This window comes from Mustela nigripes, chromosome X (assembly GCF_022355385.1).
Source record: "Mustela nigripes isolate SB6536 chromosome X, MUSNIG.SB6536, whole genome shotgun sequence".
Taxonomy (NCBI): Eukaryota; Metazoa; Chordata; class Mammalia; order Carnivora; family Mustelidae; genus Mustela; species Mustela nigripes.
The window spans coordinates 111,241,406-111,266,218 of record NC_081575.1 but is presented as its reverse complement, the minus strand read 5'-3'; the positions used below and the strand labels follow the sequence as shown (position 1 = coordinate 111,266,218).

General features: G+C 39.3%; 1 protein-coding gene across 4 annotated transcripts in view; it reads left to right on the top strand.

Annotated features, from left to right (window-relative positions):
• Positions 1–24,813, top strand: part of REPS2 (RALBP1 associated Eps domain containing 2) — a 166,983-nt gene that overhangs the window by 81,280 nt on the left and 60,890 nt on the right. For all 4 annotated transcript variants that reach the window (XM_059384641.1, XM_059384640.1, XM_059384642.1 and 1 more), the window contains one exon: positions 17,829–17,890. In XM_059384641.1, the coding sequence (XP_059240624.1) occupies positions 17,829–17,890 (62 nt within the window). The remainder of the gene's footprint in view (positions 1–17,828; positions 17,891–24,813) is intronic.

Genomic DNA, 24,813 nt, shown 5'->3' with positions numbered 1-24,813 from the left:
ACCCACTACCCTGAGATCAAGAGTTGGCTGCTGTGCTAACTGAGCTAGCCAGGTAGCCCTTGATTGGCATTTTCTAGTGACTAATGATGTTGAACACCTTTTTGTGTGCTTATTAGCCGTATTTATGTCATTTTTGGAGAACTGTTCAAAATCTTAGCCCATTTTTAAATTGGGCTATTTGTCTCTTATTCTTGAGTTGTAAGGGTTTTTTGTATATTCTGATTGCAAATCCCTTTTCACATACATAATTTAAAAATATTTCTCTCATTTTGTGGGTTGTCCTTTCAACATTTATTTTTCTTTTAAAGATTTTATTTATTTATTTGACAGACAGAGATCACAAGTAGGCAGAGAGGTGGGCAGAGAGAGAGAGGGGGAAGCAGGCTCCCTGGCTCCCCGCGCAACAAAGAGCCTGATGTGGGGCTCAATCCCAGGACCCTGGGATCATGATCTGAGCCGAAGGCAGAGGCTTTAACCCACTGAGCCACCCAGGCGCCCCATCCTTTCAACATTTTTAATGGTATCCTTTGAAGTGCAGAAACTTTTAATTTTGACGAAGTCCAATTTATTTATTTTTCTTTTATCATTTGTGCTTTTGGTGTCATAGCTAAGAAATCCTTGCCTAACTCAGGGCCACAAACACATACTCCTCTTCTAAGACTTTTATATTTTTAGCTGTTACATTTTAGTCTGTGATCTACTTTGAGTTGCTTTTTTTGGTATGTGGTGTGAGGTAAGGGTTCAAATTTTGGGTTTTTGTTGTTGTTTGTTTTTGCACGTGACTATCCAGTTGTCCCAGTACCATTTGTTGAAAAAACTATTATTCCCTGTTTAATTTTCCTGGCACCCTTGTTAAAAATCAACTGACCGTTTAACATAAAGTCTTATTTCTGGATTCTGAATTCTATTCCATTGGTATTAATATATCTATCCTTGTGCTAGCACCATACTGTTGTGATTGTTGCAGAATTGTAATACGTTTTGCAGTTGGGATGTGTGTCTGTGCCCACTTTCTTCTTCCTCTTCTTCTTTTTCTTTTTCTTCTTCTTTTCTTTTTTAAAAAGAAGATTTATTTATTTGAGAGAGAGCAAGTGCGAGCAAGTGCACGGAGTGGGGAGGGGTAGAGGGAGAGGGACAGAAGGAATCTCAGGCAGACTACCTGGTGAGCATGGAGCCCGATGTGTGACTTGATCTCAAGACCCTGAGATTGTGACCTGAGCCGACATCAAGGGTCAGACGCTTAACCGACTGAGCCACCCAGGTGCCTCTCTTCCTTTTCAAGATTGTTTTGCTTTTTCTGGGTCCTTTGCATTTCCATATGAAATTTAGGATCAGGTTATCAATTTCTGTTTTTTGTGTTTTTTTAAAAGATTTTATTTATTTATTTGACAGACAGAGATCACAAGTAGGCAGAGAAGCAGGCAGAGAGAGAGGAGGAAGCAGGCCCCCCGCCGAGCAGAGAGCCTGATGTGGGGCTCAATCCCAGGACCCTGAGATCATGACCTGAGCCGAAGGCAGAGGATTAACTACTGAGCCACCCAGGCGCCCCTGTTTTTTGTGTTTTTTTTTTTTTTTTTTAAAGGCAACTGGGAGTTTAGTAGGGATTGCACTGACTCTTTAGATCAGTTTGGTTAGTATTGCTATCTCAACAGTATTTTCCCCCCAACTTTATAATGAGGCTAACGGACGAATAAAAATTGTACATATTTATGGCATACAATGTAATGTTTTCCATCTTAACAATATTAAGTCTCCTTCTTCTTTTTTTTTTTTTAGATTTTATTTATTTATTTGACAGAGATCACAAGTAGGCAGAGAGGCAGGCAGAGGGAGAGAGGGGGAAGTAGGCTCCCTACCAAGCAAAGAGCCTGATGCGGGGCTCAATCCCAGGACCCTGAGACCATGGCCCGAGCCAAAGGCAGAGGCTTTAACCTACTGAGCCACCCAGGCACCCCAACAATATTAAGTCTTCTAATCCATGAACGCAGGATATATTTTCATTATTTAAGTCTTTAAATATTTTGTAGTTTTCACAAATAAGTTTTGTACTTGTAAAAATTTATTCTTAAGTGTTTTGTTTATTTTGATGTTAGCCTAAAGGGAATTGTTTTCTTAATTTCATTTTTTGCAGTCTTCATTGCTGGTGTATAGAAATGTAATTGGTTTTTATTTATTGGTCTATCTTGTAGCCTTGTTGAATTTGTGTGTTAGTTGTCTGGACACATCTTTATCCTTAACTTAGTGAGTTTGGTAGCATACTATTGGACTTCTACCTGCTTAACTAATCATGCAGCTACTACAAATCATGGAGTGACTCCCTTTTAGTGTTTGGAAAGCATTTAAGGAATCATTACTGACTGCTTGCATTCAACTGTACTTTTTCTCTCATATGTGAAACCAGTTGATCTAGTTACTTTATCAGTAGTATATCCTTTCTTTTTCCTAAAGATTTTATTTATTTGAGAGAGAGAGTGAGTGATGGGGAGGGGGAGAGAGAGGATGAGAAGCAAACTTCCTACTGAGCAGGGAGCCCAATACAAGGCTCAGTCCCAGGACCCAGAGATCATGACCTGAGCCGAAGACAGTTGCTTAACTGACTGAGCCGCCCAGGTCGCCTGAGTAGTATATTCTTTACCTGTCAGTATAGTGTCCAAGCCAAATTTCCCTATTTGTTAGAGTTGTTTTTAGGCTCTTTTTTAACACCTAGCACTAGATACATAGTGAATTTGAGGCTTACTTGGTACAGGGTACACATTTAAAGCACTTTCCATGCATTGTCTCCAGTTATTGTAAGGATAACACCTACCTAATGAGGTAGGTGCTGTTGTATCCCCGCTTTAGAGAAATAGCAACTGAGGAGCAAAAGTTAATTTGGCTAAGGTCATGGAGCTCCTAGATGGTGGTGCTGAGCTTTAGGCTCGCATCGCCCAATGCTAGGGCCTACACTCTACTGCCTTAAGAAGGGACAAGTATTTCTCTTCTCTCTACCCCACTTGCATCTCCCAACTTCTCCATTTGGCCAGATATTTGGTAGTCATGTCTCTATTCAGCTGCCTATGCTGGACATTGAATTCTTTTTTTTCCCCCTTAATTTAGAAGGCTCAACACTCAGCATGGAGCCCAATGTATGGCTTGAACTCACAACTCTGAGATCAAGACCTGAATTTGAAATAAAGAGTCAGATGCTTAATTGACTGAGCCACCCAGGTGTCCCTGGATGTTGAATTCTTAAGAAGGGGCAGAAGGCACAGTGCTATTACTCCTGTTGGTTGCAGCCTTCATCCTCCTTCACTAGCCAGCTGAGAACTGAGATTCAGCTCCACACCTGGGCAGTTGGCTTACAATTCTAATTTGAATAGGGGCGCCTGGGTAGCACAGTTGGTTATGTGTCTGACTCTTGGTTTCATTTTAGGTCATGATCTCAAGGTCATGAGACCAAGCCCTTCATTGGGCTCCATGTTCAGCATGGGGTCTGTTTGAGTTTCTCTCCCTTTCTTCCCCTCTCCCTGCCCCACACAAGTTCTCTCTCTCTCTTTGCTCTCTCTCTCTCAAATTTAAAAATAAAAGCCTCATTTGAATTTTTGTAAAATTCAGACATTACAAATCTGACCCTTAAGTTCATTTCCACCAAGCCTGGTATCCTCCCCAGGGAAGGTATCCTTCTGACATTTTCTAATCCATTTATAACATCAATTTCATGGTTTTTGTCTTTAAAATAATTGACATCACATTGTACATGTTTCCCCTGTGCTTTTCCAGAATTTGTTATTTCTTGGAGATCTATCCATGTCTGTACTGATAATTTTGCCATTCTTTTATATACATTCTATATACTGGCTACCTTGTTAAAAACTGTATTATGGAAAACTTCAGATTTATGTAAAAATAGAAAATCTCCATCCCCAGATCAACTGCCAGATATTATATAATTTCATACATACTTTATATGTATCTCTAATTGGTAAGGCCTTTTTACAAAAACTTAATCAGGGCTCCTGGATGGTTCAGTGGGGTAAGCCTCTGCCTTTGGCTCAGGTCATGATCCCAGGGTCCTGGGCTTGAGCCCCGCATTGGGCTCTCTGCTCAGTAGGGAGCTTGCTTCCTTCTCTCTCTCTGCCTGCCGCTTTGCCTACTTGTGATCTCTCTCTCTGTCAAATAAATAAATAAAATCTTTTAAAAAAATTGCTAAACCTTAATCATGTCTGTTCTTCCATCTTTTGTATTTCTTACAAACTGGCTGGTTAGATCTAGGCTTGCTTAGAATCACACTCTATTTTTAGCAAGAGTAGTTCCTAGTGATACTGTGTATTTTCTACTGCATCACATTAGGAGGTCTCTGATATCTAATGGCTCCATTTTTGTGATGTTCAGTTTATCAGTGGGTTCACGAAATATTAGCCTGATTTATCCGTTATGACAGAGATCCCCAGCAGCTGCTCAGATAATCATTTTATCAGTGATCCTCATTGCCCGCATCCAGTGGTGTGTTGGTAAATGTTTACCTGGCTATTTACTGATTTTTATGGTATAAACATCCCTGCCACAGCCACTTTTATTCTTACTGATGTGTCACTAAATGAGGGCTGGAACATATGTATACAGTTGGCTCTCATAAGCTGGGATGAGCTGTTTTCAGCAAACTGTTGCTTAGGTCCATTATTTCATTGGTAGTTACAAAATGGTGTTCCTCTCATTTCTTATACCTTTATTAATTTGGGCCTTAGTTTATTTGCCTATTTATCTATTGTTAGACATTTTGCTTACAATTGTTACAAAACTTGTGAGCTGAATAATACCATAAAATGACACAATTCTTGGGGTGCCTGGGTGGCTCAGTTGGTTAAGCATCTGACTCTTGATTTTGTGTCAGGTCATGATATCAGGGTCATGAGATCAAGCCTTGTGTTGGGCTCCACACCCAGCTTAAGCTTCTGTCTCTCCTTCTCCCTCTGCCCTCATGCCACTCATGCATGCTCTCTCTCTAAAAAGAAAAACAACAAAAAAGCAATAGTGTTCTCAGTATGTGCATTTGAGTTTAGAGAGTTTAATGCAAACTGAAATAGACTTCAGTAATAGTGACCGGCAAAAGTGTCTTATCATTTAATCAATATTTATTGAACACTTACTGTGTACTAGGTGCTGTGGAGAATTGTAAGAGGAATATGGATATGGCCTCACTTTCTGCTAATCAGTGTTACAGTTATATGTGAGAACAGTGCTGTGTCTGGGTGGTTTCTAACTGGGATGATCTATAGATATGTTGGAGTGGTTGTACAGGCTGTTGAGCTAGCCTTTGAAGGATGGATATAATTTTTGGAGCCAAATTCTGTTGACTTTTCTTTGATATCTGCCTTGGTTCACTTCTTACTACCATTTGCCTTGAAGACTACTATAGTAGTCTATAGTAGATTTGCTTGCTTTGTTCTTTCCTTCATAGAGCAGCAGGATTAATTTTCTTAAGCTCAGCTATGATGTCACTTCCCTATTTAAAACTTTTCAGGTCTTTCTATGTAAACACCAAATTCCTTTGTCTTAACAGCTAGACGTAAAACCATGAGAGCACATGAATTCAGTAAGGGACAAGCACCATGGCCTGGAATGCTCAGGGAGGAGTGTATTTCAGGAATAAGTGGAGACCAGAAGTCTAAGGTTTGCCGACTGACCAAAAAGAATGGAGGCTAGGGTAGAAGGAGTTCACAAACCATGTTCTTAGGAAGCGTTAGAACAGTTCATTGGAGTGGTAGGGTTAATCCAGATTGCAAAAGGTGGAGTGACTGAGACACTGGTTTGGAGTAGTTGTCCATCACAAACTCACTTTGAAGTGTTTCAGACTTAGATGTTGGTTTGACTATATGTCACATTTTTCAAATTCATGGTAGAAAAGAGACCTTACCAAGATAATAGAATCTTTTTCCAAGTTGCCTGCTTGCCTTCCATCGAAGACGCACAGACATCAACATTTTTAACCAACCTATGGAGTTTCATAGTAAAATAATTAGGAGTAACACATTCATGTAAAAGTAATACGAGAAATGAAACTTGACCTTAACCAAAGTCATTCTCATGCATTTTTGTTGCTTAACTCTACCTAGGTCTCTGTCTGGGACATGTATCACATGTCCTGTGGTGCAAGAAGAAGGAGTTACTAGAAAAAACTAGCAAATGAATTATAAAATCATAGACTGTCAGTGCTAAAAGACAACATGCGTGACATCTTGGCCACCTCTCACATAGTACAGGAGATGAGACTGAGATCCAGAAAATGCAATTGCTTTGTTCTCCATCGGAATCCTCTTTGTTCAAGTTTCTGTTACAACAGATTTTGTATCAGAGAAAGCAGTCTGTATTAATTTAACTTGGGGGGCACACCTTACTGTTTTTCTACAGGCAGTAATTCATCTGAAGTTAAAAGATATATTAAAGAATAGATATGGGGCCCAATATGCAAGAAACTAATACTGTTTTTCTGTCTTTTCTTTTATGTGATTTACAGTATTGGACCAATTTCCCTGAGGTTCTTTAGGGAGACAGGAAAGAAAGTTTTGCCTTCATAAATACTGGGAGATCTTAGGAATTTATTTTTTTTTTGATTATCAAAAATTGTTATTATGAATATAAATTGTTATTCAAATTCTTGTGTTAAATATCTACAAAAAAGGAAAGGAATCGCATACTGAATCCCTGGCCTCAACAGTGATCAACTATGGCCCATTTTGTTTCATCTGTGTTCCCTCTCCCATATGATTAATTATACTTTTCCCCCCACCCTTAGCTTGAAAAAAAACTATTGAGGTATAATTTTCAGACCATAAAGTTCATCCGAGTGTACACTCATTTTAAGTGTACAACTCAGTAACTGACAGTAAATTTGTCAAATTGTGCTGTCACCATAATCCAGTTTCAGAACATTTTCAGCACCCCAGGAGTATGCCCCATGACTCTTTACAGTCAATCCCCATGCCCAGCTCCCGACAACCAGTCATCTACATCCTGTTTCTATAGATTTGCGTTTCTGGAAATGTCCTATAAATGAAATCATAAATATGTGGTCTTTGTGTCTGGCTTACTAAACTTTATGTGACGTTTTCGAGGTTCATCTAAGTTGTAGCATGTATCAGTACTTCATTTTTTAATTGTGGAATAGCGTCCCGTCGTATGTACATACCACGTGTTGTCTCGCCAGTCTTCAGTTTCATGGACACCTGAGTTGTTTATACTTTTTGCCTGTTAGGAATAATGCTACCGTGAACACTTACATACAGGTCTTTGTGGGACATATGTTTTAATTTCTCTTGGCACAGGACCTAGGAGTGGAATTACTGGGTGTATGGTAACTTTAAGAAACTGCTGAACTGTTTTCTAAAGTGTCCATACTATTTTACATTTTCACCAGCAGTGTGCAAGGGTTACTGTTTCTTCCCATTTTTACCAATGCTTACTATTTTTTTTTAAATTATAGCTATCCTGCTGGGTGTGAAGTGGTTTTTTGTTGTGGTTTTGATTTGTTTCCCTGATGACTAATGATGTTGAGCATCTTTTCATGTGCTTATTAATGATTTCTATGTCTTCTTTGATGAAATGTCTACTGAAATCATTTGCCCACTTTTAAATTGGGTGTATGTCTTCTTTTGGTGGGGGGATGGTGTTTACCTTTTTATTGTTGAGTGTGTATTCGGGAGTTCTTAGTGTATTCTGGATACAAGGCCTTTATCAGATGTGTAATTTGCAAATATTTTCTTCCCATTCTGTGGCTTGTCTTTCCATTTTCTTAGTGGTGTATTTTGAAACAAAAAAGTTTTGCATTTCAATGAAGTACAGTTTATCAATTCTTTCCTGTTTAGAATGTTCTTTTGGTGTCACATCTAAGAAATCTTTGCCTAACCTAATGTCTTGAAGCTTTTCTGTTATTTATTTCTAAAAATACTACAATGTTCGCTCATATTCATGTCTCGAGTCCGTTTTTATTTAAATTTTGTTTGTAGTGTGAGCTGAGGGTCTAAGTTCATTTCTTTATATGTGGATATCCAGTTGTTTCAGCCCTGCATGTTGAAAAAAACTCCTATTGAGTTGCCGTGGCACCTTTGTTGAAAATCACTTGACTGTAAATTTAAGGGTTTCTTTCTGGACTCTCTGTTCTGTTTGTTGATCTCTATGTCCTTATGGTAGTACTACACCGAATATTTTTTAAAGCAAGGCAGTCATATGTAGTCTTGTGAAGAGATAATCACGTGACTTAGAAGGCTAAATATTTGCTACAGTGACATATTTTAAGATAGTGTCTAGCATCTACTCATTTATTTGAGTTTGTGGCATGTAGCATATTCAGAAGCATCATTTTAGTTCCTTGAAGTTGCAGTACTTTTCTTACTTTCAGCCTTCTGACATGCTTATTCCCTGGACATACAATAACACCTGTCCAGCTCTTTCTCCCCTATCTCAGTGCCCTTTTTTGCTCTTTACCATTACCTGTCCTGTAGGATCAAAATGTGATGCTGATTGCTGCCTCATAGTAGCTTTGGGGACGTCGTTTTACTTCCCCAGGCCTTAATTTTCTCATCTGCGAAGTGGAAGAATTGAATTTGGTCTCATTACTTTTCTAAACTCAGCCATTAATATTTTCCCTGGTGAACAATTCCAAGTTATGTGTAAATTCCTGTCTTTTAACTGGTAAAAAATAATTGTTGTGTTTAGCAGAGAATTTAATGAGGTTGTGGGTTTGGTGGCGGGGGGAGGGGGGTGTGGGGTGTTATCAGGGGATAGAAGCAGCTCTTTTTGGAAAACTACTCCTGGCAAACATTTTATCATATCTGTAGGTGTATATGACCTGTGAACCCATCACTGTGTGTAACTGGGTGATTAGGGGATAGGCGTAGGCTCACACATGCTTTTGTGAGTAGTAAGGAAAGAAAGTACATTTTCTATTACAAAGAAATCACCATTTTAATGAACTTGCCAAGAAGAAGAATGGTCCTCACTGACAAATCCTTGAAGCTTTACATATGGCTAACTCTCTACTTGATTGATCGTCAAAAGTGCAGGTCCCACTGGCAGGCTCCCTTCAACATTTTCCATCCTTTAAGTGTTTTTTTTTTTTTTTTCCTTTGGCATTTGAATGCTTTTATTTTCTTCATAAAATATTCATAGTTTGGGGGGATGGGAGGCCTTTTCACAGCTGAAGTTATTTCAAGGTTCTCTCCCCCAAAGAATTGGCTTTCTGTTCCTTGCAGCTTTCAGTTGCCACGTTGGCTGCTTTATTTCTACTTAGTAATTTGGAACATATTTTCATTAAATCATTGATTTTTGGGCTTTGTAAAGATCTGAGGGAAATTAGTATAGACAGTCACATATATGGATAATATTTTGTCTGGAAATTTCTAAGCATAATAAAAAGATAAAAAAATCTAAGAGGTTGAAGTTTTAGATGAAGATAGCAGGAGCCTGAGAATCAGCAGATCAGTGCTAGAAAATGCACATCTTTCAATATATTTAATAAACACCTATTACTGTATTTTCTGTTACTGTTACTGTATTTTCTGAGTTTAGGATTAAATGGCAGTTTCTTTCATGAACTTCTACATCTGATTTTGAGGATTTGGGTATCATTTTTTCCCTGATTACATTTATAAAATTTTCTGATTTTACAAAACTTTGCTGATATCTGGTATTCTACCTTATTAACGTGAGACTTAGGAATAAATCTGCGATTGCTTCACATGTATGGTAAAGCTTTCAATGTATGCATCAAAGGTGTTTTCCTCTCTTCTTCTTTCCTTCTCTTTCCTTCTAGGAAAGCAGATGTTACTGTTGTAGGTATGTTTTCATCTTTTGCATGTGTACACTAGATTACTCAGCCAAAGTGGTTTTTCAGTTTCGCTTTGCATGAAGGTATACTTTTTCTCTCTTTTTAATTTTTATTTTTTGAAGATTTTATTTATTCCTTTGACAGAAAGTAAATACAAGTAGGAGGAGCAGCAGGCAGAGGGAAAGGGGGAAGCAGACTCCCCACTGAGCAGGGAGCCTGATGCGGGCTGGATGCAGGCTGATCCCAGGACCCGGGGATCATGACCTGAGCTGAAGACAGATGCTTAACTGACTGAGCCACCCAGCGCCCCTTTCTCTTTTTTAAATTGATTAGAGCATGCTGGATAAAATAGTCGAATCCACTTTAAAATCACGAATGGAAAAAAAAAATAAAATCATGAATGGACTGGAACTATTATAAGAGGAGATATTTTACTAAATTCACCATATGAATGCTTAATACACCCAAGGCAGTATGTTTAGATGCTCTGGGAGGTAAAAATATGAATCAGACATAAACTTGGTAGAATGAAGCTAGATTAGTATCACCTACTGTTAAAGGAAGAGTCATGAACACATAGAAGAGATTTTTCAGCAGAAACCAAATAAGGAAAGATGAGTGAGCTAATGTCATTTTTTTTTTCTTTTTTTGAGAGTAGCAGCAGCTAAGGGAAAATCCAAGGCGTGACTCTGCCTGCCTCCTTCTAGAAGCCATGTGTGTGTGTAGGCAAATATTGAGATTTCTTTCTGAACCTCCAAATCTCGAGTGAAGTGAAGTGGGTGGGTACTCTTAGTTTTGCCTTCTCTCAACTGTGGGTCAGTGGACGGGACTTGTGGAAAGAGAGGGGAAAGAGCTGGAAAAGTGACTAATCACAGCTGATGCCCTGATATGGTGGAGAGGAAAGGCCCCAGGCCTCCATGCTGAACTGCGGGAACAAACTGGAGTTTGGGGAGTGCCTCCGAGACCACTGATACTGCTCAAGACTTGCAAGAATACGCTCTGCTACAGAATTGTTTATATCTTTTTGGTATCTCACATTTTAAAATAACATATTTATATAACCTCATGTTGACTTTTCAGTTTTAGTCATCATCTGCTGCCTTTCCCTTCTAGCACCTTTTCTCCTCCTTCACCCTCTCAGTACAGTTGGTAGAATTTGGGTTAGATCAGTATTTAGTGTTTATATTATTCTTATGGCAATGTAAGCCATATAGTAAATTATTTACTTTTCCTACTTGCACGGATTTTTGTTGGCCCTGGAGTGCATAATCAGCTTGTTTCTTTTCAATGTACTTGCCCCTGAAGCAACTGTAGACTGCCTCAATTTTCTAAAGTTCCTCTTGAAATTCTGACACAGGTATTGGTTTCATCTGTTTGAAGAAATGTAGAGTGATTGTCTTCCATGCCTGATACATAGTTCTTATCATGGCATCTCCCTTCTCTGTCATCCAACGATTCTTTTCTTCTTCCATGTTGGAACTCCTTTATCCTGTGCCTTGCTCTTTTTTGGTTTACTCTCTTGCTTTGGAAGAACACATCCTTGAGTAGCTTTTTTTGGAGAAGGTACATAGAGCTCAATATAAGCCCCTGAATGTCTAAGAATGCCTTCAATTGAACCATGAAGCTGGCTACTAATTTGGGTATTAAACCATCGGTTGGAAATCAGTTTTCTTCAGAATTTTCATGACATTGCTCCAGTGAATTCTAGCTTTCAGTGGTGTATTAAAAGTTTAAAACTTTCTGGACTCTTGATCCTTTGGATGTGGCCTGCCCTCCTCTTCCATCCCCTGCTGGACATTTGTAGAATCTTCTAACTCCTGTATTTTGAAATTTCATATGCGCTTTTCCATGGGTCTGTTTTCTTCCATTGTTCTGGGTACTCAGTGGGCTCTTCTAGTTTAGAAAGCCCTAGTCTTCATTTCTGGGTAGTTTTCTTAGACTATGTGATTTTTTTCCCTGCAATGTTCTCTCTTTTTGTGGAATTTTATTTGGATATTATCCTGCTTTTTAAAAAGATCTCCTTAGGTTGGGTGCCTGGGTGGCACACTCTTGGTTTGGCTCAGGTCATAGTCTCAGGGTCGTGGGATTGAGCCCCATGTTGGGCTCTATGCTCAGTGTGGCATCTGCTTGGGACTCACACTCTCCTTCTCCCTCTGCTTCTCCCCTCTGTACTCACATGTGCATGCCCTCTCTCTCTTTCTCTCTCCTCCCCTCCCTCCTAGATAAGTAAATAAATCCATAAAAAAAAGATCTCCTTAGATTATCTTTGAATCTTTCTATTAAGCTTTTCCTTTCTACTATCATGTTTTTTAAAAAAAGATTTATTTATTTATTTGATAGAGACAGAGATCACAAGTAGGCAGAGAGGCAGGCAGAGAGAGGGGGAAGCGGGCTTCCTGCTGAGCAGAGAGCCCAATGTGTGGTGGGGCTCAATCCCAGGACCCTGAAACCATGCCTTGAGCCAAAGACAGTGGCTTAACCCACTGAGCCACCCAGGTACTCCTCTGATATCATGTTTTTAATTTTCAGATTCTCTTTTTAATTATTTTACTATTCTTCTTTTTTTCAGCAACATCTTGAGTATTTCATCTTTGCAAATAACATCTCTTATCTCTTACTGAGGATTTCCCTGATAACTTTGAGAAATTTCACTCCTTATTCCCATCCCATTAGCGATCTTCTTAGTAAATAAAATAAAGCTTCGTGAGGGTAGAGCTTTTTTTTCCTGTTGTTTTTTTTTCACTGATATTTTCACAGTACCTCACAATGCTTGATACATAGTAAATGTTTAAGTAGTTCTAGAATATAAACAGAATGATCATTATGATGATGCTAATATACATTGAAGAATTTTCCCCTATTAGGGTCTAATCTGTATCTTTGAGATTAACCTTTTTTCCCCTATTGTACTATTTTAGAGATTTTTATGTAGATATCTTATAATACTTCATCATCTGTTTCTGTTTAAGAAAGGGCATAAAAAACTGATTGGAATATATGGATAAATGGATAGGACTTGCCATCTGTGGGTTTCGTAGTGGAATGATCTGATTTGGTCATCTTGTTGGAGATGTCTTGATGTTGTTATCTATATCTTCCTTCTTGGCTGGTCCATTTCCCTGGAGCACTTCTTTTAACCTCTGGATACAAAAGTCTGGGAGCAGAGAGGAAGAGGGATGGCAGTCTCACCATCCAGAATGTATACATATACTAGATCCCCCTGTTTTCAATATGGCCCCCTGCCTTCATCTGGGCCTGGTGTCCTCCCTGGAGAAGAAGGATACTTCTAGCCTTTTGCTGGAGTGGGAAACATGATGAGAATGTGAGAAAAAAATCTTAGGATCCAACTGCTCCTAAAAGGCTTCAGTTAATTTTTTTTTCCAACGGGGATGGATCATGGTCCTGTAGTTCTTATGTTAGTTCAAAGAGATATTTATTGGACACTTACTATATTCTGAGTTATCCAGGTGGAGTAGGGTTAGGGCATGGACACTGCAGGCAGAGGGGACCACAAGAGCAGGGTTCCTGAAGCCCAAACCTGCATGAGGTGTAGCTGGAACCTGACCTTCAAGGGTATGGTCAAGGTATGCCCTTTTAAAGGGTAGGAAATAGGATTCACGATTAGTTCATTTTCTTTACTTCTTATTGCTTTCTTCATCCTTACTTCCAGAGGAGTTTGATGTCCTCAGTTCTTGAGAACTGAGGGGTTTCTTTGGTACACCTTGGTTATTGTCTGTTTTCTCTACTGCTCATTTAGCTATCAGCCACTCATCTATTTTCCCAGAGAAAATTTAAAAAGTTCTTTTCACTATTATGTTAATGAGGTAAGAGTGAGTTTAGTTACAAATATTCAAACTAGTATCTAGACTCAAAAGTCTTGCTATAGGACATGTAATAAAATTCAGGACAGCAGAGACTGGGAATCCTATACGTATCAAGCCAAGCTTTTAGTTTCAAGTGATCCCAGGTTGATAAGCACCTTTGAGTTTCTGGCGGACAGTAGAGGAGGAACCCACTTTGCACACAGGGCCCAGTTCCTACAGGTGAAGTTCCAAGGGATGTGCATTTGGAGTCAGAGGTCACCAAGCACTCTAGGAAATGGAACACAAGGAGACAGAGCTAGCAGGAGCAACAAAAGGGTAGTAAATACGAAGCCCTTAGATTGTAGGATTATCAGACACAGATTATTACATAAATATGTTTGATAAATTGAAAGAAAAGGAGACAGAAAAAATAAGTATGTAGCCAAGAAATTATAAAAATGAAAAAAGTTTTGAAAACAGATCAAATAGAACTAGAAAGGCAACAGTCATTAAAATAAACTTGAGGACTGGATTAACAGGACATTAAGCACAGTTGATGAGGGAATTGGTTAATGTAACAGTAGATCTTAGAAAATTATCCGGAACCCAACACGGTTGAGACAAAGAACCCCAGAAGGAGAGGTAACAGAAAATGGCAGAAAGACAATATTTGGAGAATCACTTAGAATTTCCCAGGATGAACAGGATGCCACATGATTCAGAAACTCTAGTGAAGCTCAGTAGGTTATGAAAGAAAAAGAGGATGAAGAAATAGGCAGACTCAGTGTCAAGTTCGGTACTGCAGAAAAGTGCAAAGAGATTTCAAAAGCAACCAGAGAGAAGACAGACTACTTAACGAGAAAACAATGGTTCTATAGACACATGACTTCTCGCCAGCAATAATGGAAGCCAGAAGACAGCGAAATATTATTTTTAACGTGCTCTGAGAAAATAGCTGTCCATCTGGAATCTATACCCAGTGAACTACTCTTTGAAGAATAAGGGTAAAATAAAGACTTCTCAGTCACACAAACTGACTAAGCTGGTCCTAACAGACTAACCATGAAGGAAGTTCTAAAGGATAAACTTCAGACAAAAGATAATATCGATAGTAAAAGAGGTTGTAATGGAAACTAGGAAGACTTTAAAACTGAATGAGAACATATCAAAACCTGTGACACCTGGAAGACCATTTGTAACACTAAATGCTTACATTAGAAAAGAAGAAATGCAATCAGTTAAGTAATTTAAGCTACAAAAAGAATAGGATAAGCCCAAAGAGAGAAAATACAAGGAGATGAACAGGCATTAATGAAACACAAAGCAAGCAGACAATACAGAGGCTCAGGAAAGCTGGCTTTTTGAAAAGAGTAATAAAATGGGAAAATGTCAGGTAAGCTCAATGAAGGGAAACTACAGTGATGATACAAACAGCATTAGCAGTAGAAAACAAGAGTTATGTGCGCGGAGATGAAGATGAGTAGAGGAGGGCATGGGAAGGTCTTTATGGCAATAAATATGGACATTTAGACAATAAATGTCTAGAAAAATATAATTTACCAAAACTGACCTAAGAATTAGAAGGTCTAAATAATCCTGTAATAGTTAAAGAAATGAAGTCATTAAAAATCTTGTTTCAAGCAAAACTCCAGGCCCAGATACATCTGCTGTCAAGTTCTACCTGACATTGAGCGGTAGCCACCTGTTCCGGAGTATAGATGGGGAACACTCTCCAACCGAATCAAACCTACCAGATATCATATGTGAAAGGAAACCCACTTATCAGTCTCAGTTATGAATATAGTTGGCAAATCCTAAACAGGGTATTAGCCAACTAAATCTAGTGGGTATAAAAACCTGACCAGGTTGGAATTATCCTAGGTTAGCAAGGGTGTTTGAATACTTAAGAATTTATGATCTAACTTATCATTTTAACTAATTGTAAGGGGCAAATACTATCATCTCAGTGGGTGGACATGCAGCTTTGGTTAAAATGCCTCAACAGGTTATTAAAAAAAATCTCAAAATAATAGTAGGTGGGAATTTTCATAATCCCTTAAAGGGTTTCTATACTAACCTATAGCAAATATCACAGTTAATGTTGAAATAAGGAGAGCCTTCCCTTTGAGATCAAGAGACAATAACAATGCCCATATGATTATTATAAGTCAACTTTACAGTAGATTTTCTAGCCAGGTAAGTAAGATAAAAAACAAAAGTAGATAAAGGTACCGAAAAGAAGAAACCAAATTGTTGTGAATATTCATAGGTGATAGGATTTTATCCAAAAGTATATTCAGAAACACCCTCATATCATCTTTTACAAAAATAAGGCATTTTTTAAATTAAAAAAAAATAGTAAAAATGAAATGAATCAGACATGCATCTGGAGGCAGATCCTCTATCTGAGCACACTAAGCAGGGAGAGTGAGTCATATGACTCAATTGATTGGTTTCCTGTCTCTCAGGGATCACTGTCTTTTGCTGCCAAATTTCCTAGTGTCTTGAAAACTGTTGTTTTATATATTTTGGTCTCGTGTCTAAAAACTGTGATTTCATATAAAAACCGTGTTTGTTTTCGGCTGTTTCAAATAGGAGGGTTAATCTCATCTTTGTTATTCCCTCTTGCTAGAAGCAGAAGTTTGGTTAATTAAATGGCTTATCAATTCTTAGTCTTCTTTGTGTTAATAAGTCCTCTTTTGTTAAAAACACACTTTGTTCCGGTGCAAGGCCTTTGCCTTAAAAGCATATGTAGTTTTTAAAAAATTTTGTTTTTACAGAAACCGGTAATTTAAAGGCCCAATCCTGAGGACCTTTGGAGTACAGAATGGCCCTGAGATGGATAATTTCTGAGGCTTTTGTTTTTCTGCTGCTATATGCTTTGTTATCGAAGGCTGTTAAGGTCTCACCACCTCTGGAGTTTTGACCCACTGATGTGTTTCATAAATTTTAATGAAAGACAGATTGAGAGAAATCACTGATGGGCCCACATGGTTGTACCAGATCCGTGCATTGGCTCAGAATGCAAATCTCTATGAAATTACTCTTCAGTTACCTTGGTGGAAAGTCCCAGACTCCATCTTCTGGCTCGTCTGATCTAGCTAGGTCAGATCAAAAGTGATTTGCAAAAACTTTCATGTTCTTGGCACATTGCTATGACTTATTTTTAAGTCACAGAAAATTGTCCAAATATTAGCACACATGTTACAGAATCACCAGTACACTAGGTATGGTTAAATAGAGCATGGTGTGCTTTTTAAGGACTTTGTAATGAATATGGTTTAACTTGCCAGTGTGTGATAATAAACTTACTTCTTGTGTGTGATCATGAGCTTTATTTATGATTCACTCTAGCAGATGTTTATTTTCATTTAGTTACAACCCAGACATTCTTGGCTTAATTCAAATTTTCTCTGTATCTCACAAAATTAAAAAAAATTAGACTGAGACTTTTGTTCAAAACATCCTCTAAATGGGGCCGGATTATTGTAGGAACAGATTTTATTTCTGCTAATAAGGATCAGGGAGAAAAAAGGAAATGGAGATCTTTGAAGTGTCTCTCAACATCATTTAGTCCCATCTCTTCCGGCCTCCCTGCTGCCGTCAGACCCGGTAGCTGACAGGGCAGCGGAGCTGGCTGTGGGCACTCTGGCGCCCTTCGTGTCTGTAGCCCACTTGCTGACCTAATGAGTAGTGTAATGGCCAAGAGAGAGGGAGACATATTAGAGGAACTAAAGGGCCTAGATTATTTGAAACTAAACAAGTAACATCAGGATAATGAGGGATTGACTGCCTTTCCCATGCTGGGTTGATCAGAGGGTGTCTTTTCCTTACTGTTTTATACTGTCTTAATCAAAACAGCCTATATAAATAATTGGATTTGGGGTAGGTAGGATGAAAATGAAAAAGTGATTAGAAATATCATGTACTCCTTTTTTTTTTTAAATTAAGCCTTCTGATGGATTTTAATAACCTAAACATGTTAACTGCAATTGGTATTCCTAGTTAAATGTTAAGGGCAATTGGTATTCCTAGTTAAAAAGTGGAAAGGGTATTTTGTTTTGTTCTTGGTAACTCTATTTTTTTAAAAAAATATTTATTTATGTGAGAGGTGAGGAGGGGAAAAGGGAGAGGGGGAGAGACCATCTCAAGCAGACTCCACCCTGAGTGCAGCACCCGATGTGTTTTTGGTAATTCTTAACAGTATGTGTTTTTCTTTTCAGCTACTAAGTCAGGATTGTTACCTCCACCACCTGCGCTCCCTCCAAGACCTTGTCCATCACAGGTAGGAAACAGAAGTTGATTTCTGTGAACTGTTGGGTATAGCAAAGTTGTCCTACCACTGTGCTTTTTTTGCAAGGGTTGGTAGCCACAGAACTGGCCGGTCACATTCCCAAGATGACGTCTGGACAGAGAGTATAGAGAGTAGCTGCATTTCTTCTTATCTCTCCAGTCCCCCAACCTCATGTGGAAAAGGGAAAGTTTCCTCAATAAGCAATGCATACTGGTTTCCCTTTAGCCATCAAGGGTTGCATGTTGCTTTCAGATAGAGAAAGAAGAATGGGTGACTCTTCAGTTGGGGGATGGGGGACATGGTTTTTCTGTATAGTATGTACAGTTTGGGTGTATATATTGTCATCAGTATTTTAGGAGCTGTGTTAATTCTTCATAATTAATGGTTGTCACCATGGTGTTCATGCTGTGGTTTGGGCCTACAGTGCTTTCTTTATCTTTAGGTTGGTATTTTCTTTGGAACAATAAGCTGAAACAGCAGGACTTGGGAGAATGTGTCACCAAAATCTGTTTCACTTGTGAATTAATTCTGCCTCATTTATATGTGCTACTATGGTCTTATTCATCAACACTCCTTGTAGAGTTGGAAATGAGAAGCAAGCTGCAAACTGCAGAGTGTGTAAAGGGCACTACAGATCCTTCCTTTCATTCATCGCTGCTGAAGAGACTTTCTGTCTTTAAAGGCCCTCTAACTTTCAGCAGAAAATGTTGGGAAATTCTCTGTTAACAGTCCTAGTTTCTACCTTATTGGTCCAGATGCTTCAGAACATACTTTTCCATATGGCACATCTTAGGACTTGCTGAGTCACTGAAACCATTTTGGGCATTTGCTTGTCCTTCTTTTAGAGAATTAGACCATCTTTAGCATTCATTCAACCTTGAGGTACAGACTCAGTGAGTACTGCTTTCCTTCCTCTGTTTGAAGGGCAAGGAAAAGCCCTGTTCTTCCTGACTCACATATAAGCGAGTGAGAGCCCCTTTTCTAATACTCCAGGATTGGCTTTAAAAGTTGTGGATTAATCAGTCAGCAAGTATTTATTGAGTCCCTGTTGTTTATCTAATGGCAAGCTTTAGTTCCACCCTAAGCTTTTCCCTGTTTATAATTTCTGCTTATTTAAATTACTAGCTCTTTTTCTTGAGCATCTGCAGTAGACCAGGCGTGGTGCTAAGTGCTTTCTTTTTTTTTTTTTTTTTTTTTAAAGCTTTTATTTATTTATTTGACAGAGGGAGATCGCAGGTAGACAGAGAGAGAGAGAGGAGGAAGCAGGCTCCCTGTGGAGCAGAAAGCCAGATGCGGGGCTCGATCCCAGCACCCCGGGATCACGACCTGAGCGGAAAGCAGAGGCTTTAACCCATTGAGCCACCCAGGTGCCCCGGTGCTAAGTGCTTTCAATGCATTATTTAATCTTCACAAAAATCCTATGAAGTAGGTGTTAATATCCTTTATTTTCTTACAGGTGAGGAAATTGAAGCATACAGGGGTTAAACAGGTCAGCCAAAGTGACATAGCTAGTAAATAGGTAGAGCCAGCTTCCCAGATGAGGTCCATCTCCTAAAGGTCGCTGCCCCCCCCCGCATCCCTGGAGCTGAAGGGTCTGTGTAGACAGTAAGACAGTGATCTGCTGCTCTGGCAGGTGAGGCTTTCACTACGTGCCGCCTGTGGAGGACCTAGATGAGACCAAACTCCTGATTGGCACCAACAGCAGACCTGGGCTTTGTCACAACAAAATTGTGGGCATTCTGGAGGTAGTTACCTACTAGCTACTGGTTTTAAACTAGGGCTTGGGAGCCACCTGGATGAATGCATGAAGACCCATCTGAAAGGGCTTTTGTGATCAACCTCCGTATCTTCTCCTATACAAGTAACAGGAGTGACTTCCTGCTTGTGAAATGCGTTGCTGCTATCAGCAGTCCTCACCCGACCTGCTTGAGGTGGCCTTCCTGCCTGCTTGGGGTCTTAGTGACCAAGGATGTGATGGGGGCTGGGAATTCTCAAGTCACTGTTAATGAATGAGGCTGCTTCTTCATCTGCCAGATTTCCCATCACAATGTAAACAGTGAGCGGAGTGCTCAGCTCAAGCCTCCACCTCAGCGGCCTAACTTTGGAGATTTCCGACTACAGAAACAGGTGTGTAACAAAGGCAGGCAGGAAACCCCTTCGTCACTTCCCTTCCTTCCTATCTTTTCCTCCACTGTAAGTGGGACACACACATTCAACAGAGGAAATCCTGGGAGCTGAGTAGGTGACTGTATTTAGTCCTTGTGCCGTGTCCAATTCCTGATGGCCCTGGGAGAGGCCCACCTAACCATGTGGGCGGGGCGCCTGCGTATTCTAGTCGTTCTCAAACCGCTTGTGATACAGCGGTCTTCTGCCAGAGATGAACCAGGTTCTGTGATAAGACAAATCCGCAGGCTGCCACCTCAGCACCCGCTTGTGGAGAGTCACCGTGCATATGGGCTCATTAAAGGATTTGAAGTCCTAGTAAAGAAACCTGGTCAATTTTGGTAAAGCTTGCAGTTTCGTTGTGTGTATGACCATTCACCTCTTTCTTTCTTCATACAAGACTTAACAGTCCCCTGAGGGCTTGGTGGTTAGGGAACGTTATTCTCCACCAGCTTTAAAATACTGCTAAGAACATTTCCAAACTGCTTTCATCTGTTACCTCCTCTCTATGTATGGGATTCAAGTTAAATTTTTGTATCTTAGACCAGTAGTTTTCCCTGAAAGAGTTGACACTGAAAAAGGGAGTTTACCACACGTTAGCTTCGGATTTCTAGTTGTCATTTTGTTTTTGTTTTTTTTAATTTGCTTTTCTTTTCCTTCTGGCTTACTCTCTCATGAGGTCATTTTTACCACTTCACACAGCAAGCTTTATTATGGCATACTTAAGCACTTTGAGTTCTTCTTTTGCTCTGTTAAACATTTTCTTGAGTGTTCCTTGTTATATACAGGCAATCGATCTGACTTTGGAAAAAAAAATATACACCCAAATAAGGCTTAAACTATAGTACCTAGGGGAGAAACAAGGAAGGTTGGTATAATTTAAATCTTTAATTTGTCAGTAGCTGTGAGACGAGATTAAGATAAAAGGCTTTGGACTTAAATTTTCCTTCTTTAAAAAAATATTTATTTATTTGAGAGAGAGAGAGCTCAAACATGGAGGGAAAGGCAGACTCCCCACTGAGCAGGGAGCCTGATGCGGGTCTCAGTCCCAGAATCCTGGGAATCATGACCTGAGCCAAAGGCAGACACTTAACTGACTGAGCCACCCCTGTACCCCTGGATTTAAATTTTTCATATTATTTAATTTGATAAATGGGTAAATGTTTAAGACTAGATTATAATAAACAAGAAGACATTCTGTTCCCTACAAAGGAACAACTGTTTAAAAAACTATGTGGCTAGTCAGTGATGTCCTTCGAGGTTTTAAGTATGTAAGAGAAAAGCACTTGTACATTTGCATATGTGTTCACAAAGGTATACAGAGCTCATTTCTACATATGCTAGAAGTATATCTCTACTTTTATCAAGTGAGAGAGATGAAGTATAGGTGTTAGCATAAAATGCAGTTTAGCTGGCCCTTAATACTAAGCACTAGTATGATATGGACATCTGGAGTAAATTATACAAATGGGGCCCTGGAGTTAGGAAAAGGAATAAATTCAAAGAAGCAGATCTTTTTATTTTTCATACTATAGGGAAAATCAAGAGGGACCAAGTGAATATATAAAGAATCAAATGGTTTGTGTTCCCTGTTTTCCTGAGGACAGGCTAGGGACCAGGGCATGGTATTTTGGCTCAGCTCCTAAGAAGTGACACATTTATTTATTAATTTTTTAAAAAAGACTGATTTATAACACAGATGACTAAAAAGCAGTTAGAGTTAACTGTTTTATATGGAGCCGTGTTAACATGAGAGTTAAACTAGTAGCTCACTGTTGATATGCATATAAACTGAGGAAAATGCCATCTGCAGAGCTGGTGCTCGTCCTGTATGTCAGTTCTCTAAGGGCCTGTTTGGTTCTCCAATAATTAAATCTCTTTAATAGTATTGATCTCGTGCCAAATTTCTTAGGGTGCTAATCTTTATTTAAAAAAGTTTTTTGGTACAAAGGATAATTTTTTCAGTTTTACATTAGCACCACATTTGATGATTGGGGCTCCCTGTAGACTAATGTGCTCAGGATTTTCCTATTTATTCCACTAATTGCTTACCTTGGAACAGCAAGTGCTTCTCACTGGCAACGCAGTGTACTAAAATAGCACTGTAGGATGAAAGTACTGTGGAAGAAGCATTTGATCATTACTTTTAAGCTTAGACCAAGAGGGCTTCATGGAAGGGCTAAGGTGACCAGTGAAATGAGTTTTAAACAAGAGAATTTTTCTTTTCAGATGGCCGAGGGGTTCAGAGCATTACCGTAGAGAAAAAGCAAATACAAGGAGACAGGCATGCAAGAGATCCCCATGTGTTCAAGGAGCTGTCTGAAATTTAGAAAGACAGATTTTAGGGGAGAAAGATTTAGTGTTTGGATGTGGCAGCGAAGAGCCAGTGGCCTGCCCGCTTGAGGCCCATTGAGGCCCAGTGGTGCCAGAGCCTTGGGAGAGGAAGAGCCTCTTGATAGGAGAGTTCTGTCCGGGGAGCAGCCCCTGGCAGGAGAGCACAGAGCGTCAGTTAGCTCATTGGTACTCACATTGTGCCCGCAGGAATCATCTGGGGGAGAGCTTTAAACCTACTGAGGTCTGGGTCCCACCCCCAGAGATTTTGGTGTGGTGGGAGGTCCAGACATTGGGAGTTTTAAGAAGCTCCCCACATGATTCTGAAGTGTAGCTGGGATTGAGTAACATTGAATTAAGGCAAGAGAAGGAATGTTCAGAGATGAAGTTGAGAACCTATGGGATTTTCTGGCATTATGGGATTATGGGATTAATGGTATGCTGAGTTCTCTCTCTCTCTCTTTTTTTTAATTTTTTATAAACATGTTTTTATCCCCAGGGGTACAGGTTCTCTCTCTCTTTTTAAGATTTTATTTATTTGAGAAGGAGAGAGGAAAGACAGAACACAAGCAGGGGGAGGGGTAGAGGAAGAGAGAGAAGCAGGCTCCCCACTGAGCAGGGAGCCCAGTGCAGTGCTTGATCCCAGGATCCTGGGATCATGACCTCAGCCGAAGGCAGGCACTTAACGACTGAGCCACCCAGGCGCCCCATGCCCTGAGTTCGTTAAGTGCGCAGTAGAAGTCTTTGTTGAGTTGGTGAGGGTGGGAGGCATTAAGTCAGGTGAGGGGACGTACCCATATGCTGTGGGGACAAGAACGCTGATCCTGCTGGATGGTCTTGGGAGTCTCGGTCTTCCTGGCATGGCTGACTCCAGCAGGGTTAGAGGCCTTGATGGGATGGTCTTCCTGGAAGGACTAGCCACTGTGTACCTCAGGTCCTGTATGTACTATTTTGAAGGATGAGCCAGGAACCAAGATGACCTTGAGAGGAAATCATAGTCCATGCAGCAAGTCTTTCTTTCCTTTTTAAAAAAATTAATCCTTTTTTAAATTAAAAATTTTTAAATTAACATTTTTAATTTTTAAATTTCCTTTTAAAAAAATTAACATATAAAGTACTACTCGTTTCAGCAACACAGTGAGTCTTTCATCTAACTTTGTCATCTGGCTAGAATGAGGTTCCTCAGGCACTACTGAACCCAGTAGGAATATCCTGGGCTTGCTGTTCATTTCAAAGCCAAATTTCTTAGACACGGCTTTTTAAATAAGATCCTACCCTCTTGTCGTTTGGAAGGAATGACAGGCTCACTTCAACTCAAATGGCAGTTTGTAGGTCCTGAACTACTTATAAAATACTTGACACTATGCTTTCCTAGAAAACGTTCTTATAAATTAATGTCCTGTCATTTCAGGTATTGTTTCTGTAAGTTAATGTATAGTTGGCGATACCAAATCATAAATTCTCCTGGAAGACATTAAGAGTTTTAGAGCTCATACATACTTGTTCTTTTTCTCTTGGTCTTTGTGTGTGTGGGGGGCATTACTGGTGATTGTGTAAGTTTCTCACAGGTTTAATAGATTTTTAAAATGTAAATTTGATTAAAGTTTAACATGCATACCCAATCCATTTTAAACACATACTAAATCATTTTAATAGAGTAAAATGAAGAACTATCTCACTGACAACTTTAAATATCTGTAAGAAAACATTCTTTAAGTATAAACAGTATGGAAATGTCACCACTTTTTACATTTCTTGGCTTTTCTCTTGATCAAATTAAAACTCAGTGGGCATACATCAGATATCATGAGATCTTTTTCTATAATATATGCAAATGATCTCATGTACATTAGTCATCGAATCACCTTAATATTATATATATTGGCTGTATAGATAAGGCATATTTTTGAACTTTCAAAGCTGTGTACAATATCCTAATTTCCATTTGTCAGTATGTAAGTTTAGTATATGTCAAAAGGTATTTTTCTCTGTATTTGAAACTTTTTAATTATTCTGAAGAGAATTTACAAACCTATCACCTAGGATGCCACCTTCGCTTTCTTCCAAAGTGTTACCCTGTTCTGTCTTACAGTGCATGCTGTAGATTAGCTGAAAATAACAGTATGTTAATGAGTATTTCTGTAATTAAGGAAAGAAGATCTAGGCCCAGGATCTGTCTTCAACAGTGATGATGAAAGAACATACTGCTGAAAGCTGCAGAGCACGATATGAATGTGTCTGTGCTCTTGTTCTTAGCTCTACTACTCTGTAGCTTTGTGGGAAGTAAGGGGATTAGTCTCACAGACCTACTGCTTCTTCTATAAAATGTGAAGATTAGATAGATCCTCCTACTACCTTAAGGTCTCTGATTCTGTGTTGTATTCCTCTGTCCAAGAAAAATTATCTTGCAAATATAGTTG